Source organism: Atheta coriaria, unplaced genomic scaffold, assembly GCF_025399875.1.
Source record: "Atheta coriaria isolate IRGN ID8LTWV9N9 unplaced genomic scaffold, Caltech_Dcor_3.1 hic_scaffold_10_pilon, whole genome shotgun sequence".
NCBI classification, from domain to species: Eukaryota; Metazoa; Arthropoda; class Insecta; order Coleoptera; family Staphylinidae; genus Dalotia; species Dalotia coriaria.
Window position 1 is genome coordinate 10,182,943 of NW_027045452.1, and position 19,907 is coordinate 10,202,849.

At 38.6% G+C, this 19,907-nt stretch overlaps 1 protein-coding gene and 2 long non-coding RNA genes across 4 annotated transcripts; 2 read left to right on the plus strand and 1 right to left on the minus strand.

The window, feature by feature from the left end:
• Nucleotides 1-82: 82 nt before the first annotated feature.
• Nucleotides 83-6,327, plus strand: drn (doctor no). Of its 2 annotated transcripts, none has more exons than XM_065314746.1 (5): nt 83-354; nt 3,815-4,024; nt 4,091-4,258; nt 4,488-4,626; nt 4,694-6,327. In XM_065314746.1, exons 2-5 carry the CDS (start codon nt 3,926-3,928, stop codon nt 4,840-4,842), a joined length of 555 nt encoding a protein of 184 aa, XP_065170818.1. In that variant the 5' UTR covers nt 83-354; nt 3,815-3,925; the 3' UTR covers nt 4,843-6,327. The 2 variants fall into 2 exon arrangements, with proteins under 2 accessions (XP_065170818.1, XP_065170819.1); XM_065314747.1 differs by lacking the exon at nt 83-354 and adding an exon at nt 1,052-1,440.
• A 151-nt stretch (nt 6,328-6,478) lies between these two features.
• Nucleotides 6,479-9,510, plus strand: LOC135801069 (uncharacterized). Its single transcript, XR_010550284.1, has 4 exons — nt 6,479-6,635; nt 7,155-7,224; nt 7,679-7,790; nt 9,351-9,510. It is a non-coding gene; the product is annotated as an uncharacterized lncRNA (long non-coding RNA).
• Nucleotides 9,511-10,438: 928 nt separating this feature from the next.
• Nucleotides 10,439-13,397, minus strand: LOC135801312 (uncharacterized). The gene is made up of 4 exons (XR_010550349.1): nt 13,339-13,397; nt 12,116-12,820; nt 10,766-10,827; nt 10,439-10,696 (listed from the first exon to the last, which is right to left on the minus strand). It is a non-coding gene; the product is annotated as an uncharacterized lncRNA (long non-coding RNA).
• Nucleotides 13,398-19,907: the final 6,510 nt, after the last annotated feature.

The following is a 19,907-nucleotide window of genomic DNA, read 5'->3' on the forward strand; positions in this document are numbered from 1 at the left end:
GCCGAGGATTCCCGATCACGTGGTAGCTGCTAATTCCGTCCGCTTCCGCCGGCCGAGCCATGAGCGCGTCGCCACCGTCGCGCCCGTCGCCAGTTTTGTCAATCGTCTGGTCGTGTCGGCACGCTCGCCCGTTCGCGTCGTGGACACCAGTCTGTGCGAGGCGAACGTTCGCTCGTCGTTGTCGTCGACGCCTTACCCTCGCAGCGATCGCCTCTCGTCAATCGCCACGGCTTCCATCGCACGCCATCGGCGCGGCGGCGTACTCGCTGAACACTCACGGTGTGCGCCATTTTCGGATACCATTTTCGCGGACACTACTACCACCATTACTGCAGACTCATAGTCGTCTCACACGTAAGTCCAACTTAAATTGCATTTTATTCACGTGCGCCCGCCCGCATCAAGGGGGTACGAGTACCAAATGGTGCGGGGTTTATCTGGGGTGGGTTTGCACGCATTTTAATACGGGCGCAGCGAGGGGAACTTGCGTGAGCGCAGGTGTCGCCGAGCGCTGTGCTGGTGGCACCGTACGGCCATGGTCGGCCATTTTCTCGCATATGTACACTGCGAGTCGTGCTTCATTTTTTTCTCTTTCAACAAACAAAATCGTACAATCATCAAGCAAGCGACAATACGTACTGCGCGCGCACGTGTGTGTGGCGTGTGCGACCTTTACATATCCGCACAGCTGATTAGAACCGTGTATATTTTTTCAGCAATATATTTAAATAAATAAAAATTTGCAGCCGCGTTCATTATATAGCTGTGTGTTGATTTTATTGCATGCTATGGTGATGTTGTTTGGAGTTAATTAAATATTAATGTATAATCTTGTAGCTGTAGTTGGTGGCGACGTCTGAAAACTGCGCATTTGGCGTCGTCGTTCGCCTGCTGCAGCCCGCCATCTTGTCGTATACGCGACGCACACACACGCTGTGCATCCTTGTCGCACTTGTTTCGTGTATATCTGCGCGCTTTGTTTGGCGTGAGGAATACGCGTGCGCAGCACAGCACACAGTTGCACAGTCATGTAAAGTTGCGAGAAATCGCCGCCGCGCCAGTCGTGAGTTGGCGTTCGCTCTGTATGCGCGCGTGCGCTCGCCACCAGCACTCTTTGCTCGAGAAACGCCAAATTCTTTTGTTTTCGTCCGCCAAACAAAGCCACCCGTGTTTAAATTCATCGCCGCCTACCACATTCGACTCATTCTTCGACGGTTGTGTCGCGAAAACGCATCTACTTGCTGCAGTCTGAAAACCTCGTGAGGAGTTGTCAGTGAATGAAACATACGTAAATACTCATCGTGTTTGGGTGTAGTTGTGGTGCGTGTCGCGTGTGCTGCGGATTGGTGCGCAGTTTGAAAGCCATCAGCTGATTTTCGCACATATCGATTATTTTTCTGGATTACTATACGCACTGCGAGGGGATTTCGGTATCGTACGGTGAGTTTATACATAGTACAACCTGTCGCTGGGCATCGCGCTGCGTTTTTGTTATTGTTCGGGTATTTCCGACGGCGTTGTATGTGTCAACAAGATAAACGGAACGTAAACACATAAAATGCGGGTTGAATAACAAAATAAAGAAAATATTTTTGCTTGCTGTAAATGAATATTATGTTTATTATTTAGGCGGATTGTATTATTGTGTGTGTCCTTGTTTTGTGCGCGGCGCTGATGAAATTTCGACGAGTGTTTCGATTCATTCAATGCCGATGGTGATGATGCACTCGCGTACACTCGGATTAGTCGCCGATGACGTCATGTTTGTACGCGCGCGCACATCGTAAACAAAAACAATTGCCGCGCGCGCGAGCGAGTGTTCTAGAATAATATCTATGGGCATGAACAATGCGTCTAGACATATAGCGTCGAATATTTGCGATTATTTGAACATTAAGCGCCGTCATTAACGGAAAAAGGGTGAATCATCTTCCACTAGAGAGTTTATTTGTTTCCCGGAATGTTTCACTTGTGGCTACCTGCTGCAATACCTTCACTCTTCAGGTATATACCGTTGGCGTCCTTTCAAGGTCACCGCAGTTGGTGTGTGGTGTGCACTTTTCTCTATGCGCGCGCGAGTGTATATCGGGGCGTGTATGATGACGATCCGCTGACTCGCTTTGTGCGTTGTGTGTTGGCGTGCGGTGGTGACGTCACGACTTCGTGTCGCGCATGCGTTTGCTTTTTTTAAATTTGACGCGTTGTGATTCTATGAATTTCGTCGTTTCCACATACGTCATACGTCATTCGCGTTTTATCGTCGCGCGACCTCGAATCAACGCGAACGATTTGCACTTTATTTTGTTGTGTGTGGTGAGGTGGTGACGTTGTTTCACCACATTACAATTTGTAATGTTGTTTCTTCCTTTTGCGTCGCGTCCTGTACGATTGATAATTGCATTTTTTAACTACGCGGAATCGTTGTGTGTGTTTTTTTGTGGACCGGTTTTGAGTCGAGACACGCATGGATCGTCCGTTGATGCTCGTCGCTTGTTTTGGCAGCGTTGAACTTTGAAAAAGTTCCTTCCGCATTTATCTCCCAATGATATACAGGGTGTTATAAATGTTTATGTTAAATTTTTATTTTTTTATTTGTTTGTTTATTATCTTGATATTTTTAAAGGTTAAATGATTTTTTATTTTTGGTAAATTTCGTGTAACACTCGGTGGATGTAAAGCAGAAAAAGTGGTCCCGTCGTGAGAAGCATACCAGTTTCCGACGAAATGTGAAGTAACGGTTCATTTTGAAATTTCTGCGTCCCTTCTTTTTTATAATTGTCTGTCCTCCGGTATGACCACCAATATGGCGGGTTGGCGTGTTTGCACAAATCGATACACGCCGTCTGGGTTGTTTCGTGTACTTTTTTTATTTCACTTCTTTCCCCGCGTCGCTTTTCTTCAACCTTCGTTTGTGAATCGGCGATAATCAGGTCATTTATCACGGCCGCCACCGCCGCCCGTGTTTGCGTGCGTGTGTGTTTGTTTAACCCGACCGAAATTTCGGTCCCGTTAAGTCGTGTACAAGACGCGCGGCTAGAGCGCACAGACGTGGTACCATGGTGCCGAATTGCGCTGACCCACTTTCCTATATAAAAAGCGAAGTGAAATAATAAAAAACACTCGCACAGCGCGCGGCAGATAAACGGTAACGACGCGTATATAACTGTGCTATGCACGCTGTGCAATGTTGTATGTTGTTTTTTTTCGGTGAAAGTCTTGCCTGAATTTTGAAGAATCGTGGATCGTGGTATGTGCGTAATTGCGAATTATGCTAATGCGTTATATAACGACCTACGCGCGGTTTGCTTTCTTTCGGTTGTTGCGCGCGCGCGCGGCCTGCCCCACCGCCGAGATTGAAACTAGGACACGAAGCTGCAATCGCGTCCTAGATTTTCGACATCTCACTTCTACCCAAACACATAGATATACATATTGTGTGTTTGTGTGTAACATGAAAACAAAAGCGATGTGATTGAAATTCAGTGACTGTTTCATTTTTACTGCATTTTTAATTTCATTAGGACAAAGTCACGCGCACATGCGATGATTGATTTAAATTTTGCTTCGATTGCACTTTCATTTGATCAAAAATCGTAATAATTTCTAATTTATACAATTAATAGTTATTAATTAATTATTATTGTTGTTTTCTCTTGTTTTCTGCGTTGTTTACGTGTACGTCGCCACACTTCAATCAACAATCAATCTCGTCACATCTAAAAAATGCAAAATTCCCATGTCATAAAATATCGATAATTTCGGTCGGTTGTTGTTGGGTCGGGGCGCCTGTATTAAGCGTTTCTTCTTTTTGCAGCACGTAACGCAACAGATTGAAAGCAAAGCGGAGGAAATCATCACAAGACACAAGACATCCCTGGGGGAGCTAGCTGAGAACGTAGGCCAATTAGGATAATCAACACACAACATGGAGAAGGAGAGCAATCCAATGCAGGCCCTCTGCCGGTCGGGGTGCGGCTTCTACGGATGTCCAGCCACCGATGGTTTATGTTCAATATGTTATAAGGTAAGATAAAAAACAAGATAAAATGTAAGTGATTTGTTAATAATTGTGTGTGTGCGTTGTTTGCAGGAAGCTTTAAAGAAGAAACAACAACCGCCAGTTTCAGCGCCGAGCCCTTCCAGCAGTACGTTTGTACCGTCGCGCCCCAGCCCCATGGAGACCGCGACGGCGCAGCCGACGGTACCGCGCCTCCCATCGCCGATTTGCAGCTCGGAACAGTCAACGACAGATTTACCTGTAAGTGTCAGCCGTCAGTCGTCAGTTTTCGCGCGGATCGTACAAATGTAAAATTACGGGTGTGCAATGTCGCGGAGTCGTATCCCATCCGGATCATCATCGCAACGCCTCCAGGAGTGGCAATCGCCGTCGGCTAGTCACAGCCAGCCCGTTAGATAATAATTTAATTTAATTTAATTATGTTTATGGCTGTAATTTAATTGCTAATTGCCTGTGTTTGGTTGTGTAGATTGCAGAAGATGACAGTGTTAATCCTGGCAGTAGTAGTGTTGAGGCGGCAGATCACGATGGCTCGGATAAAGACGATAAGGATGCTAAAAAGAAAAAGAACCGTTGCGCCGTGTGTCGCAAGAAAGTTGGTCTTACAGGTAATGCAATATTTCCTAGTTGTTTATTATAATTAAATTTATATTATTCTAAATATAAATGTTGTAGGCTTTGAATGCCGTTGTGGAGGTCTTTTCTGCGCGGCGCATCGATACAGCGACAAGCACGACTGCTCCTTCAACTACCGCGAGATGGGCGCGCAGGAGATCCGACGCAACAATCCCGTGGTGGTCGGCGAAAAGATTCAGAAGATATGAACCCCGCCACTAGTGCCATCCGCAACGCATAATAAAATTCATCTAATAACAATTAAAATAACACCGCCGAAGATCTAGCGTCGTCATCGTCGTCGACACACCACCTCCAACAGCAACAACAACAACAACAACACCATCACTTCCACCACCACCAACAACGGAAACAGAACGCGCCCGAGTGCTGGAACGCTTATTAAAAAGTGACTAGTGCGGAAAAACATAAACGATGATTTAAAACAAATATATATATTAATATTATCTTAAAAACACACACACAAAAAGAAAGAAAAGAATTCTATATAGTATACTATACATAATATATATAATTGAGATGCGGAGGGAAGTCGGGGGAGCCGAGAGTCTGGAACGGAAGCGGGATTTGCCACAACAACAACAACAACAATAAACACGTTGAAGATGCGGATGGAAATTGACGCGCACGCAAATTTACATTACAACTAAACTCTATCATATTAAAAACACGAAATTTTCAACGTAAAACCAATCTGCTGCTGCTGCGAATGTTGTTAACTATTAAAACGTGTGTTGATTCAATTGCGCAACAAGATTGTTACCCCAATTGGCGGAGATTGATTCTTATTTTTGTTTGCGTTTCTTGCGTTCACGTAAAAGCCGTACTTTTTATTTGAATTATTTTGATGACGATATATGAGAACACTGCCTACCTCTTTACGGAAAGAAATTTTGCTAATTGACAACTGCTAAGTTATATTTTGTTAAATTCGATTCAGGCGATTTGTTTTGAGTCTGTTTGATTCAACAAAACAATGTTTGCGAATGCGGTTCCTCTCTGGATTGATGTGTATTAAATGTAGCAGTGCGTTTTTGACTAGCAAGGAAGTCGCTTGTAGAGACTTGGATATCGACATCAATCATTTGTTTGTGAAATCTTATAAATTCGAACACACACATACACAAGCATAGCGTGATATTTTTGACGACTGATGACGCGCGTTTCTGTTATAACAAGAATTGTTTATTATCTGGGGCAATGTGTATAATACTAAAGTAGGTGTGTGTGTGTGTGTGTGTGAGTGAGGGTGGCGATGCTGTAAGGAGGGCGTGCGAAATGCCTGACTTCGTTTGCGCGTTTGGACATGTTTGCGTTCGTTGCGATTTTCTCGGTTCTCTTCTAGACGTATTTTGCAATTTGCAATTGTTTTGAATTGATTGAATTGGATATAAGATGTCTCTGTTGTCGTGTGTCGGCTGAAGGGGTGTGGTAGACTTGCAACCCGGCAAAGTTGGCCGATTTTACGCATCCGAATTGAATTTATTCACATTGATTATGATTGTTTTATGTATCTATTTCGCCAAAACGCAAAACGACAAAAAAATGAAATAACTGTGGTGTATTTTTCAAAATATAGTTAGTTAATTTGTTTTTAGTAGCATAATTATATTGTTTCTCTATTTACTACTATTATCCATATAAAATTATATATATAAACATATATAAAATTTTGGCATTGTGTTTGCTGTTCGAGACAACGCATTCGACGCATTGATACATTCTCCATGTTTATTGTAACGTCCTAGTCGGATTGTGTACGTTTAGTTAGTTTTCGGTTGTTGACAGGTGTTTTAGTTTTTGTTTTTAATGTTGGTAGTGCAAATCGAACGCACATGCGCTGCAGTGACTTTGTGCACGGCGTGCTCAGCACGGTCGGCCCGCACGCGGCGTTAGTTGAGTGTGTTCCGTTGGTGTGTACGCAGCTCTACGTTTCTCTGTTTACCTGTGTGATGAAGTGCCGTCGGCCATCTTCCAATTGGTAAGAATTGCTATTTATTTTATTCTGCACTCGCGTAAATAACGCTGGAATTTACTTAAAGTTAGTATAATAAATGCAATTTATTTAGTTTTCCGTGCTAAGCGTCTCTCAGTTTCCGATATAAGCGGGTTTTCCTCGCGTGCGCCGAGCACGTATTCGCTTTTCAGTCGCATCACGGCCGTCGCCGGTATCTATCTCTGCTCTGTTGCAAACAATACGGTTTTAAAACATAATTAATACAGTAAATTTATATGGACGCTTGCATCTTTTATTGAATTTAAATTAAAGTCTAAGCATTTCTAACTTGTGTCGATATTACCAGCTAGCATTGTGCTAGCAATCTTCTTATCGCTTATCGGTGTTTGTTTACAACTAGTGCGTTCTTATCTCGTTCGCCGTGTGGAATGCACCGTGCACACACATTTCGACAACAAACATCGTGTTTTGATGCACGAATTGATAACATTCTTTTATTTTGCATTTGTATTACATGTTTTAACTTTTATTAATTTATTATAGTAATTGAAGAAATACCAGTGAGGGCCAGTGACGTTCCATGAGTTACCATTCACGGGGAGAGAGTTCATGGGTGAGATTATAACTAAATTCTTCATTTCATGGGCATAGTTCAGTTTCGCGTCATTGTAATTGTCATTCAGGTTTGAATTACAACAAGTTTAATACGTTGCCCGCCTGGGAAATGCATATTTTTACTGATGTTTAATGTTTACACTGAAATGCCCCTGATATGCGAATTTATTGACATTTTCTTTCGGTTTGCTCCGCCGGCTGATGTGAGATGCTAGGCCGGTTGGTGCATGAAAATAAAACTGATAAAATATTTATTCCGTACCGCAACTTGCACACGAGAATTGTTTGACTTCTACTTGTTTATCGGTGTTAGTATTTCTATTCTTTAGATTATATTTAATATTTCTAAATATTTCATTGAATTATTTTGATTTGTTCTTACCGCAATTTTACTTGATCGGGAATATCCCTTCAGTACAGTTCAACCATTATCCAAATTTCGACTTTTGTAGTGTCGATTCATGCGAACAATTCTGGTTATAATGCAAGTCCATTCCCTGATATGTTTCCTACTTGGCATCAATACTTGTCCTACGATTCTCAATCACAGGATTTTCACTCCTGGTAAGTCTCATCATATTTTTGTGTTCTTAGTATATGTACAGTATGTATGTACCTATGTTTGATACTTCTGATTGTTTAATTTTGCATCTCCCAGTATAAAAATGTTTTGCTAGAAAATTCCGTAACGCGAGTTATAGTGAAAGTTGTGTTTGCGCCGTAGTACGCGTCGCGCTAGGAATTGTAGTTTTTCTGCTATAACTGGCGAACGCGGTGTCATAATTGGTTCGATTAATTTTCCTAGATGCAGAATTTAATTCTTTTGCATCTCCCAGTATAAAAATGTTTTGCTGAAAATTCCAAAATCTATTATAGTGAGTGCCAGGTTGCGCCGTAGTACGCGTCGCGCTAGAATTGTAGTTTTTCTGCTATAACTGGCGGAACGTGGTGTCATAATTTGGTTCGATTAATTTTCCTAGATGCAGAATTTAATTTGCATCTCCCCAGTATAAAAAATGTGCTCTTTTGCTGAAAAAATTCCGGGTAACGCGCGAGTTATAGTGAAAGTTGTGTTTGCGCTGTAGTACGCGTCGCGCCAGGGAATTGTAGTTTTCGCCAGGAACCGGCGAACGCGGTGTCATAATTGTCGGATTAATTTTCCCAGATGTAGAATTTAATTTTGCATCTCCCAGTATAAAAATGTTTTGCTGGAAAATTCCGTAACGCGAGTTATAGTGAAAGTTGTGTTTGCGCCGTAGTACGCGTCGCGCTAGGAATTGTCGTTTTTCTGCTATAACTGGCGAACGCGGTGTCAGCAATTGGTCTGGATTAATTTTCCTAGATGCACCAATTTGCATCTCCCAGTATAAAAATGCTTTGCTGAAAATTCCGTAACGCGAGTTATAGTGAAAGTTGTGTTTGCGCCGTAGTACGCGTCGCGCTAGGAATTGTAGTTTTCTGCTATAACTGCGAACGCGGTGTCATAATTGGTTCGATTAATTTTCCAGATGCAGAATTCTAATTTTGCATCTCCCCAGTATAAAAATGTTTTGCTGGAAAATTCCGTAACGCGAGTTATAGTGAAAGTTGTGTTTGCGCCGTAGTACGCGTCGCGCTAGGAATTGTAGTTTTTCTGCTATAACTGGCGAACGCGGTGTCATAATTGGTTCGGATTAATTTTCCTAGATGCAGAATTTAATTTTGCATCTCCCAGTATAAAAATGTTTTGCTGGAAAATTCCGTAACGCGAGTTATAGAAAGTGAAGTTGTGTTTGCGCCGTAGTACGCGTCGCGCTAGGAATTGTAGCTTTTTTGTTATATCGCGCGAACGCGGTGTCACTATCGTCAGCGCGGTGTCTAGAGATGCGGAATTAAATTCTCCGTCGGGTTGTATTTGTTTGTTGCCGGAATTCGGCCGGCAACCCGCGAAAATTTGCATAAAAGGGTGATTTTTGTCACCCTTTCTCGTGAAATGTTTGTATTTTTTCATGTTTGCGCGCGATCTATTCGGCTCACTATCGTCAGCGCGGCGTCTAGAGACGCGGAATTAAATTCTTCGTCGGGTTGTATTTGTTTGTTGCAGGAATTCGACCTGTACGAAGGACTAATTTTTTCTTGTTTTAGGGATTTTGCACCTGACTCTAACATCGTAGAAGGACCATTCTTGTTCAGATTGTTAGTAATAAATTTCATGATGTTAAATAACTTTTGTAATTATTACACAAATTGTCTCCCAACATTTATGCTTGTGTGTTTTCTTTAATAAAGAATATTTTTAAATTTTTCTAATTAAAATTATTTCTGTTATTTCTACCTGATCACATATTTAACGATTTCTTAAACCATTTATTTTGAAAAGTGCATGCAAGTGCCATCTATCAATTAGAAACGACAACAACCGAAAGTTTTGAGTTTCGGTCCGTCGCTACCAGAGGCAGTACCTACTAGTTACGGCGAAAATGAAGTTTCATTTTTGCGATTTATTCATTTTGTTGATTTTCTGAGAGGCAATGATTATTACTTGACTGAAATAAATGAACTGACGGTATTCGATCACAGAAAGGGTGAGGAGGTATGTAAATAAAAGAGGCGGTAAATATTAATGGTGGGAAAAATTAATGTTTAACTTTTTTTAATTTTCATCATAAAAAAGAGAAATCTTTTGCCTTTTTTATAACAAAATCTTTTCTTCAATTTTTCAAGGATCAATATTATGTAGTTCTTAATTTTCTAGCCCTCTTAGTTGTCGAGATTCTTCAGAATTTGAAAACCGAATTTGCAGAATAAAGATTTTTAAACATTCATTTTTTCCGCCATTAATATTTACCGCCTCTTTATTTCAACTTACCTCCTCACCCTTTCTGCGATCCGAATACCAAATCCTGAGTTTCGACTGTTTCGAGTCCAAATTTTGTGTCATTTTGCCTCTCAGAGTCGAGAAAATAAAGATGGAATATTAGGATCGCAGAAAGTTGAGGAGGCTAAATCTCCAGCAATCTTGAATAGCGGGCGTAGTTTAGTTACTCGTGGATAGATGACACTAGTGATACCGTTTTTAAATAAATATTGATACAATATAAAATTGATTTGGAACTATTTCTCATATCTAGCAGTGGCATTTCCATTAAAGTTTAAGGGATTTATGGATTAATTAAAGGAGTAACGATGTTGCAAGCTATGTTCTCCGTTTGGAACAAATAAAACAATAAAAATTTATAGTTAAAAATATAAAACATCAATTTTATTGAAACATGTAGAATCACAAACTCAATTTCTCAATATATACACCATTTTTAACAAAACATGCATGAAAACAGGATAATAATATGCAATTATATAATGCTATTTTTTAAATCTTTTAACAAAATACATAAAAATGATCAATATCAGTCTCAAAATGTTGTAATTTCATTCAATCGTATTTGGAATCATCATCAACACCGGCAATCCAATCTTCAATTTCTTGGACTCTATAAATCAGAATGAATAACAGAATAAGAAAATATAAAATATTATAAATTGCCAAAATATAACTATGCGTTCTGGGTATTTTAGTCCAGTTGTCGTCTTAGTCCACCTTCGCGGGTTGCTGGTCGAAATCCTGCAACAAACAAATACAACCCGACGAAGAATTTAATTTCGCATCTCTAAATACCGCGCTGACGATAGTGAGCCGAATAGATCGCGCAAACAAAAATATTAAATATTTTCGACGAGAAAGGTGACAAAAATCACCCTTTATGCAATTCGCGGGTTGCCGGGCCGAATTCCCGCAACAAACAAATACAACCGACGAAGAATTTAATTCCGCATCTCTAGACACCGCGCTGACGATAGTGAGCCGAATAGATCGCGCGCAAACACAAAAAAAACAAATACTTTCACGAGAGCGCATTGCAAAATCACCCTTTTATGCAAATTTTCGCGGGTTGCCGGCCGAATTCCTGCAACAAACAAATACAACCCGACGAAGAATTTAATTCCGCATCTCTAGACACCGCGCTGACGATAGTGAGCCGAATAGATCGCGCGCAAACACAAAAACAAATACTTCACGAGAAAGGGTGACAAAAATCACCCTTTTATGCAAATTTTCGCGGGTTGCCGGCCGAATTCCTGCAACAAACAAATACAACCCGACGAAGAATTTAATTCCGCATCTCTAAATACCGCGCTGACGATAGTGAGCCGAATAGATCGCGCGCAAACACGAAAAAATACAAACATTTCACGAGAAAGGGTGACAAAAATCACCCTTTTATGCAAATTTTCGCGGGTTGCCGGCCGAATTCCTGCAACAAACAAATACAACCCGACGAAGAATTTAATTCCGCATCTCTAGACACCGCGCTGACGATAGTGAGCCGAATAGATCGCGCGCAAACACGAAAAAATACAAATATTTCACGAGAAAGGGTGACAAAAATCACCCTTTTATGCAAATTTTCGCGGATTGCAAATCGAATTCCTGCAACAAACAAATACCACCCGACGGAGAATTTAATTCCGCATCTCTAGACGCCGCGCTGACGATAGTGAGCCGAATAGATCGCGCGCAAACACGAAAAAATACAAACATTTCACGAAAAAGGGCGACAAAAATCACCCTTTTATTCAATTTTTTCGCGGGTCTTACGGTGCCCCTGAGCACGAGTCACTTTACCGCTAGCCCCGTAAGGTGCCCGGAATCGAGCCGTCACTTAACAAGCAACAAATACCACCCGGCATAGATTTAATTCTGGATTTTTGACGTCGCGCTGATATTAGTAGGCCGCAGAGTTCGCATAACGAAAATATACAAAAATATACCTAATACTGACAATCAGAAGTATCAAACATACATACATACTGTACTTATTCTAAGTATACAAAAATATGATGACACTTACCAGGAATGCAAATCCTGAGATTGAAAATCGTAGAACAAGTATTGATGCCAAGTAGGAAACATATCAGGGAATGGATTTGCATTAAAACCAGAATTGTTTGCATGAATCGACACTAGAAAACTCGAAATTTGGAAAATGGTTGAACTGTACTGAAGGGAAATTCCCGATCAAGTAAAACTGCGGTAAGAACAAATCAAAGTAATTCAATGAAATATTTAGAAATATTAAATATAATCTAATGAATAGAAATACTAACAACACCGATAAACAAGTAGAAGTCAAACAATTCTCGTGTGCAAGTTGTAGGGTACGGAATAAATAAATTTTTATCAGTTTTATTTTCATGCACCAACCGGCCTAGCATCTCACATCAGCCGGCGGAGCAAACCGAAAGAAAATGTCAATAAATTCGCATATCAGGGGCATTTCAGTGTAAACATTAAAGATCGTTGTATTAATATAATTTAATATGAAAAATTTGTCGTTGAATGTATCAGAAGATCGGTAAAAGTAAGCATTTCCCAGGCGGGCAATGTACTCGTATTAAATTTATAGTAATTCAAACCGGAATGACAATTACAATGACGCGAAACTGAATTATGCCCATGAAATGAAGAATTTAATTATAATCTCACCCATGAACTCTCACCCTGTGCATTGTAACTCATGAAACGTCACTGACCCTCACTGGTATTTCTTCAATTACTATAATAAATGAATAATAAAAGTTAAAACATGTTATACAAATGCAAAATAAAAGAATGTTATCAATTCGTGCATCAAAACACGATGTTTGTTGTCGAAATGTGTGTGCACGGTGCATTCCACACGGCGAACGAGATAAGAACACACTAGTTGGAAACAAACACCGATAAGCGTCAATAGTCACAAGATTGAACACAATGCTAGCTGGCAATATCGGCACAAGTTAGAAAGGCTTAGGATTATAATTGAATTTAATAAAAGATGCAAACGTTCACATGAATTTACTGTATTAATTAGGGTTTTAAGACCGTATTGTTTGCAACAGAGCTGAGATACCGGCGGCGGCCATGATGCACCTTGAAAGGCACATTATTGCACGACGAACGCGACGTTATATCGGATACCGACAGACGCTTAGGAATGGAAAAACTAAATCAATTACATTTATCATCCTAACTTTAAATGAAATCCAAACGCCATTTACGCAAGTGCAGAATAAAATAAATAAAGCAATTTACCAATTGGAAGATGGCCGACGGCACTTCAAAACAGGTAAACAACATAGCCGCGATACACTACGCACAACAACAATACTTCAAAGCTGTACTCAAAGTCAGTTAAAAATTAAATAGTCAATTGATGATCGAATATAATACGAAAGCAGAAGTCCGGATAAACAATACGAGTCGCGCAAAAAATACGTCTGATCAATCAGCGATCGGCACAAAACTGGCCGTAAGCTGCATAAGCAACGACGAGGCAGTTGCGATAAGAAAACAAGAGGTGCGCAAAGCCGGCGCGTCGACAACACACGCGACCTTATGCGCGAATTGCATTTGGCTGTTTACCTGGGATCAAAACTAAACTAAGATGCAGCAAAATGCGGCGTGAGAAAGTGTAGGTATATTATGTTCAAACAAACACAATTCTTGTGTCGAAGGTTCACGATTGCTGATAAATATAGAAATATACAATACAAGTTTATTTTACAATTTAAATCCACATGGTATTGCCATCTACGAGTATAAATGATACAGTAGTTTCCCTGAAGTTTAGATTAGTAAAAAGTACAAAAAATTAAAATCGATTTTCGTAATTTGATTTCTTATGCGCGACAGATTGCCAGATTGCCAGATTTACATTAAAATATTTAAGTATATTTAATTTAAACATGCATCGTTTTTCTTTTCGCTTCATCACTTCAGGTAAATACATTGGTTCGTAATCATCTGCTGATAATAAAATGCATTAGGAATTAAAATAAAAATTGTTAGTTAGATTCATGAAAGAATTGAAGAATATTTGCTAAAAATTTACGATGCTAATATAATAAACAACGGTGTGTTTTGATTCCCACGTGAAATAAAAGATTGATAACTGCAGGTAAACAAACTTATCTCTTGCGCGAAATCGCGTGATCCATTACCGACGGTGTGCACTCACTACCACCAACAAGCAATATTTAATGCAAAACCGTACATCGTAGCGCCATCTAACCATTGAAAATATTTATCAACTTCAAAACACATTAATCAAATATGCAACAAAAATATGCAAAAAAAAGTCAATACTTATCTGGAAATGAGGTAAATAAATACAGGCAGATACAGAATTAAATTCCGCATCAGGGAAAATGATTTCTAAGTTATTGTGATACCGCGTTCGAGTGTTATATTCAATCATTTCATTTTATTTAATCGCGAATATCTCGTAAACTAAAAGAGATAATTAAGATCTGATCGCAGCGTCTTAATCTACGGACTATTTTCTATCAGATAGGATAGTTAAAGTGGAAAGCTGAGAGATGAATTTTAAGTCTTAAGAAAAAATTGATACTTTTTTCGACGATTTTCAAAAATTCATATCTCTAAAATCCAGCGTGATAGCTACCAACGAACGCATTTATGAAAGATTGGAAGATTCTCTATCAGGATAAAATATAAAACAATTATATTTCCTACAGTGAAGGTCGAAAAACGCTAAAAGCGCGCGACATTTTGCAATTTTGCCCATTTTATTCAATTGCGAATATCTCGTAAACTAAAAGAGATAATTAAGATCTGCTCGCAGCGTCTTAATCTACAGACCAATCTCTATCAGATAGGATAGTTAAAACCGAAATCTGAGAGATGAAATTTTAATTCTTAAGAAAAATTCGCCAAGGGGTGCTTGATACTTTTTTTCTTTTCGACGATTTTCAAAATTCATATTCTGAAACTAAAAGAGATATCTACCAACAACAAATTGTTGATTATGAAAGATTGCAATTCTCTATCAGATAAAAATATAAAATAATTATATTTCCTACAGTGAAAGGTCGAAAACGCGACTAAAAGTGCTAAAAGTGACATTTTGCAATTTTGCCCATTTTATTCAATTGCGAATATCTCGTAAACTAAAAGAGATAATTAAGATCTGGTCGCAGCGTCTTAATCTACGGACCAATCTCTATCAGATAGGATAGTTAAAACCGAAATCTGAGAGATGAAATTTTAATTCTTAAGAAAAAAATTGCCAAGGGGGGGTGCTTGATACTTTTTTTCGACGATTTTCAAAAATTCATATCTCTTAAACTAAAAGAGATATCTAAGATAAGCTAGCTAAATTGTTAATTTAAAATAATAATTAGTCAGGAAAAATGGGTAAAGGGGATACTGCATCATGTTTCTATCACGTAAAATTTAAATAAATATTACAGTTTCTAATCTATCTGAGGCGTGATGTTCAAATTTAAAGCTGCGTTTTACAAGTTTGTTTCGAATATAACCATTTTTCAACGCTTTTTTGGAATAATTAAATACAACTGTATAGAGAATTTAATTCTGCATATTTGGACTCCGCGGCCAAGTTTGTAAGACGTTACTCCCAATAACAAGAAATAATTAAATTATTTAATGCTAACGCTTTAGTAGAAGGCTTGGCATAACGCGATGGACCGCGACAAAAAAAAGAACACGTTAATGCAAAGTAATGATCGACGCAGAAAATAAAACGAAATATAAGATTGAATTATAAACTTACCAATGCAGAATTCATCAGACTCCAAAGCAGGTGCAAATACTGTAAACAAAAAAGGAAACATAAGTAATACTTTTTATTACTTTCTTTGGTGAATACGTAATCCATGTTAGATATTTAAAATTGAGTTTATTAACATATATGTGATTTGATTTGTTAATTTATTTTGAGTTGACATGTTTCGCCCAGAGGGCATCTTCATAAACGAAACATGTCAACTCAAAAATAAAATTGTAAATCCAAAATCACGTATAATGTTTAATAAATAAATTTTTTATAAATATAAGTAATACTATATTCACAATAATAATCGGAGAAAACAAACAATCTGTGCTGTTTAGTTGTGCTGATGCATAAATTAATAAATAACTGTACTAAAGTTACTAAAGTCAAGTTAAAATTAAATAGTCAATTGATGATCGAATATAATATGAATTGGAAAGTAGAAGTCCGGATAAGAAGCTTGATCAAACCAGAGACCGGCACAAAACTGGCTGCAAAACTGTATATAAGCAACGACGAAGCAGTTGATGATAAGAGCGCGAGGTGCGCAAAGCCGGCGCGTCGATCACACGCGACCTGTGCGTGAATTGCACAGATGCGCAAACTCGGCAGCGCGTCGATGAACGCGACCTTTTATGTGCAAATTCGCATTTGGCAGTTTACCTGGGATCGCAAACTAAACTAAGATGCAGCAACATGCGGCGAGGTGCTGGCGTCGACGACACACGGCAATGCGATAAGAAAGTGTATATTGTGTTCCAACAAACACAATGCTTTATTTTACAATTTTTAGTCCATGCTATTTCCATCTACGAGTATAAATGATACGGTAGTTTCAAAGTTTAGATTAGTAAAAGTAATAAAAAATTAAAAATCGATTTTCGTAATTCTTATTTCTTATGCTGACAGATTGCCAGATTGCCAGATTTTACATTAAATATTTAAGTGATATTTAATTTGAACATGCATCGTTTTCGTTTACCAGGTAACACATTAGTTCGTAATCATCTGCAGATAATAAAAATATATTAGAATTAAAATAAAATTGTTAGTTAGATTCATGAAAGAATTGAAGAATATTTTCTTAGATTTACGATGCTAATATACGCTAGTAAAGTATCTACCTTAGCGCCGCCTCGTGGCTTATTTTTTAAATGGTGGGTAAGCTACACCTGTCAAGCTAATGTTTACACTTTATTGAAATATTATCAATAATTAAAACATTTAAAAAATGTCGACAAAAAATATTTTTGTTTGTATGCCAATATCATGTTTCGTGAAACAACTATTTCATCAATCAAGTACATTCGCTGGAGCTTCGTATTAATATGGCAGATGAAATTCTTCCCGTCGCTTCATAACTTCAGCCTGTAAACCTGCATTAGAATTTCTTTTTTTACGTAGTATATTAGAGGAAATATAGTTGGGTGATAAGATTCATTGAGTGGATTTGTTAGATTTTCACCCCAACAAAATGTGCACTGCAAATTCTGGAATTTTTCCAGGCTGCTACGGTTTTCCATCACTCCTGCAATCAGAGCTTTACTTATAAAATTGTGACACACTGAAATTATTTGTTTGCTATTAAAATTGAATAATCATGTTTAGTGAAAAAAGAAACTAAAATACCCTATTTTTTATAAAGCCATTTTAGTAATTTATTCTACTTTTCATATACCGCTTGAAGGAATGAGACTGAAGCCGGTCTTCTTTTCACTCACACAATAAGACTTCTGTCAAGACCTGCCACAGTTTTCGGCCATCATTATGGTATACGTATCAAGTGTAGTAAGTAACATTTATACGGTTAACAACACTTTTGCGATTCATTTTATATTATAGATTACTATTTTATCTATAATAATAAAAATTATTCATTTTAAGTGTATTTGGCACAATTAGTTCAGCACTAAATTTTTCATACTGACACACTTATAATAAGTGTTTACTCTTTTTGTCTACACTAAAATTCTATCTAGAAACTAGAAATAATTTATATGGCAGAACAACGTTTGCCCGGTTAACTATTAGTATATATATAACATATGGTACTCCAAGGTTTCAGATCTCACTATTTAAGAAATAGCTACGAGGCGGTTAAGGTAGATACTTTACTAGCGCGTATAATAAACAGCAACGGTGTGTTTTGATTCTACGAAATAAAGATCTGATACCTGCAGGTAAAACAAACTTATCTCTTTGCGAAATCGCGTGATCCACACGGACACGGTGTGCACTCACTACCACCAACAAGCAATATTTAATGCAAAACCGCACATCGTAGCGGCATCTAACCATTGACAATATTAATCAACTTTAAAATATTCAAAAGACATTTATCAAATATGCAACAAGGTTGATATTGCAATGAAATTAATGGCACTAAATCTAAGCTATACAATCGGAGACTACGCCTCCACAAAAAAAAAAGACAAATTAAAATATAAATTACAATCCGATCCACCCTCTTGACGATATCAATGGCCGCATAGATCGCATGTAAACCCGGAAAATTCAAACATTACACGGAAAAACAATGAGAAATCACAGTTTTATACCAATTTTCGCGGGCTGCAGGTCTCATTCCTACAACAAACAAATACCACCCGACGGAGAATTTAATTCCGCATCCCTAGACGCCGCGCTGAACTTAGTGAGTCGCCTAGATTGCGCACAAACCCGAAAAAATACAAATTTTTGACGAGAAAGGGTGAAAAATCACCCTTTAATTCAAATTTTCGCGGATTCCTACGGTGCCCTGAACACGAGTCACTTTTACCGGTAACCTCGATAGGTGCCCTGTATCAAAAAATGGGCAAAGGGGGATACTGCATCATGTTTCTATCACGTAACATTTAAATAAAGACTACAGTTTTGTACACAAATGCAATAAATCTAACCTATATGAGGCGTGATGTTCAAATTTGAAGCTGCGTTTGTTTCCAATATTAAATCATAAATCGTATCTTATAAGCGCTTTTGTTGCAACAATTAAATACAACCAGATAGAGAATATAATTCTGCATATTTGGACCCCGCGCCCAAGTTTACACCCAATAACAAAAAAAAATTAATTATTTAATGCTAACGCTTTAGTTAGAAGGGTTGGCATAATGCGATGGACCGCGACAAAAAAAACACGTTAATGCAAAGTAATGATCGATGCTGAAAATAAAACGAGATATATAATTGAAACATAAACTTACCAATTCAGAACTCATCAGACTCCAAGGCACGGCAAATACTGTAAATAAAAAAAGAAAACATAAGTAATATATTCACACAGCGGAGAAAAACAAACAACTTCAATTAAAAAATACTTACATCAGCACGATGGGTCATCCAAATGATGAATAAATCAACATGGTCGCGATACACTTACGCGCAAATAAATAACTGTACGAAAGTTACTACAGTCAAGTTAAGATTAAATAGTCGATTGATGATCGAATGTAATACGAATTGGAAAGTAGAAGTCCGGATAAACAATACGAGTCGCACAAAATACGTCTGGATCAACTAGAGACCGGCACAAAACTGGCCGCAAACTGCATAAGCAACGACGAGGCAGTTTATGATAAGAAAGCAAGAGGTGCGCAAAGCCGGCGCGTCGATCACACGCGACCTTGTGTGGGAATTGCAATAGATGCGTAAACTCGGCGGCGTGTCAATGAAACGCGACCTTATGCGCGAATTGCATTTGGCAGCAACGAAATAAAGATTCGATACCTGCAGGTAAACAAACTTATCTCTTGCGCGAAATCCCGTGATCCACACGGACACGGTGTGCACTCACTACCACCATCAAGCAGTATTTAATGCAAAATCGTACATCGTAGCGCCATCTAACCTTTGAAAATATTTATCAACTTTAAAAAATTCAAAACACATTTATCAAAAATGCAATAACAATCGGAGACTACGTCTGCGCAAAATAAAAATGAAAAAGAATTAAAAATACAAATTACAATCCGATCCACCCCCTTGACGATATCAATGACCGTCTAGATCGCGTGTAAACCCGGAAAATTCAAACATTACTCCGAAAAACAATGAAAAATCACAG